At 44.0% G+C, this 1,780-nt stretch overlaps 1 protein-coding gene across 1 annotated transcript in view; it reads left to right on the top strand.

Annotated features, from left to right (window-relative positions):
* LOC102872950 (protein CDV3 homolog) overlaps window positions 1–1,154 on the top strand; it is a 1,717-nt gene extending 563 nt beyond the window's left edge. The window contains exons 2-3 of the mRNA XM_006901212.1: window positions 6–284; window positions 1,013–1,154. Of these exons, the coding sequence (XP_006901274.1) occupies window positions 6–284; window positions 1,013–1,154 (421 nt within the window). The remainder of the gene's footprint in view (window positions 1–5; window positions 285–1,012) is intronic.
* Window positions 1,155–1,780: the final 626 nt, after the last annotated feature.

Genomic DNA, 1,780 nt, shown 5'->3' on the forward strand with positions numbered 1-1,780 from the left:
AAAAGGGAAGATCCAGGGGATAATTGGGAAGAAGGTGGAGGAGGCGGCGGAGGCGTAGAAAAGTCTTCGGGTCCCTGGAACAAGACGGCTCCAGTGCAAGCGACACCGGCCCCAGCCATCGTTCCAGAAACCCCAGAACCAGCGATGACTAGTGGCGTGTACCGACCTCCTGGAGCCAGGTTAACCACAACGAGGAAGACACCACAAGGGCCACCAGAGATTTACAGCGACACACAGTTCCCTTCCCTGCAGTCCACTGCCAAGCACGTAGAAAGCCGGAACAGGTACTTAAAATGAATGCTACCTGGAGTTAAATGACCACATATGGCACATCCACATGTCATTTAGGGACATGAATTTTTAAAAATAAAATGGGAAGACCTGTAAATGACACCAGATGGAAATACTGTGTGTTTGGGTGACTTTAAAAGTGAATCCCAGTCTTTTCTCCTCTCTGAGAGCACAGCTGGCTTGAATTTAAACCTCCGCTTGGACTTGCCCCTCGTTCACCCTCCAGATCTGTCAGGACAGTAACTCACCACACTCATCCTGACCTGACCTGACCTGATTGGCTCCCACCAAATAGAAGTGAGGAGAAATCATTGGATAATGAGTAGGACTTGACTTGAACGAGAAAACTGTTACCAATTGTCTGTTGTTTACTGAAGGTGAAAGTCAGTCTTAGAAGGAATCATGTTATGAGACAACTTTTCATCCCATTGCTTAGTGAAATAAGTTCTCATTTGAAAGGTTTCATAGACTTGATGTCATAGAAAATAAGACTTTAAAGCTTCACACAGTATTCTGGGTTTTTGTTCTATTGAAGCCTTAAAAAAATTATTTTATAAGGATTTTATATACTAATTCTCCCCCGTTTTTTCCCTCCTCCAAAATTCTTCCTTTAAAGGGTGGCGCTTTTGGGGTTTCTTTTTTCTTTCCTTTTAAAGAAGAATATTTTCAAAACAACCGAGTGAAGAAGTAATATTTACTGATTACATTTCTTTTCCCTTAGGGTTAAAAAAATGGAGAAGCACTTTGAAGTAGTAAGACACAAAAATAGAGGTAGGGATGAGGTTTCCAAAAACCAGGCCCTTAAACTTGAGCTAGACAACCAGTACGCTGTGCTTGAAAATCAGAAAAGGAACTCCAAATAGTACAATTAAGGATGGTCTTTGCTCACAACCCTCCTAAGGTAATTAGACTCCAACGAATGAGCAGCCAGTCATCGTCTCATCTCAGCTGGACCCATAGCAGCGATGCAGACCACTCTCTAAGTAATTGGCCCTATTGCACTTTGGAAGTTTCCAGTGTCACTACTGCTCTCTCTGTGTATTGGATCTAGGTTGGAAATTCTCATTGTGATACTCTATCGAGCAGTGTTCTTTACAACACCCGACCAAACCAAAATCTGCAGCCCGTGGTCATTTGAGGATCTCTCTCTGTTCGGACACTGAGCCTTGGTAAGGGTTGACTACCTCAGATTTGCTGCACTCACTGTGGACTCCACGTGGATTACAACTTCCAGACAAGAAGGTGATGATGTCCAGTAAGTAATTGTCAATGCGGAACTTGAAACCAGCTCTACTGGATTCCTAGCAAATCCGACAGAAAGTCAGCCATGTGGGTTCTGATCTGCTGTAAGATGAAGATTTAAGTGACCTTATGTAACCTGCCCTGTGCCCCATCCTTGAGGAGTACTTTCTGTCGAAGGCTGTGGCTGCGTTAGACTTCTGGAAGGAACGTGCTGCTCTCCAAAGGACTGACATGTTCAGACCATCTG

The sequence above is a fragment of the Elephantulus edwardii genome, unplaced genomic scaffold (assembly GCF_000299155.1).
Source record: "Elephantulus edwardii isolate Elephantulus edwardi_28Jun2011 unplaced genomic scaffold, EleEdw1.0 scaffold00314, whole genome shotgun sequence".
Classification (NCBI taxonomy): domain Eukaryota; kingdom Metazoa; phylum Chordata; class Mammalia; order Macroscelidea; family Macroscelididae; genus Elephantulus; species Elephantulus edwardii.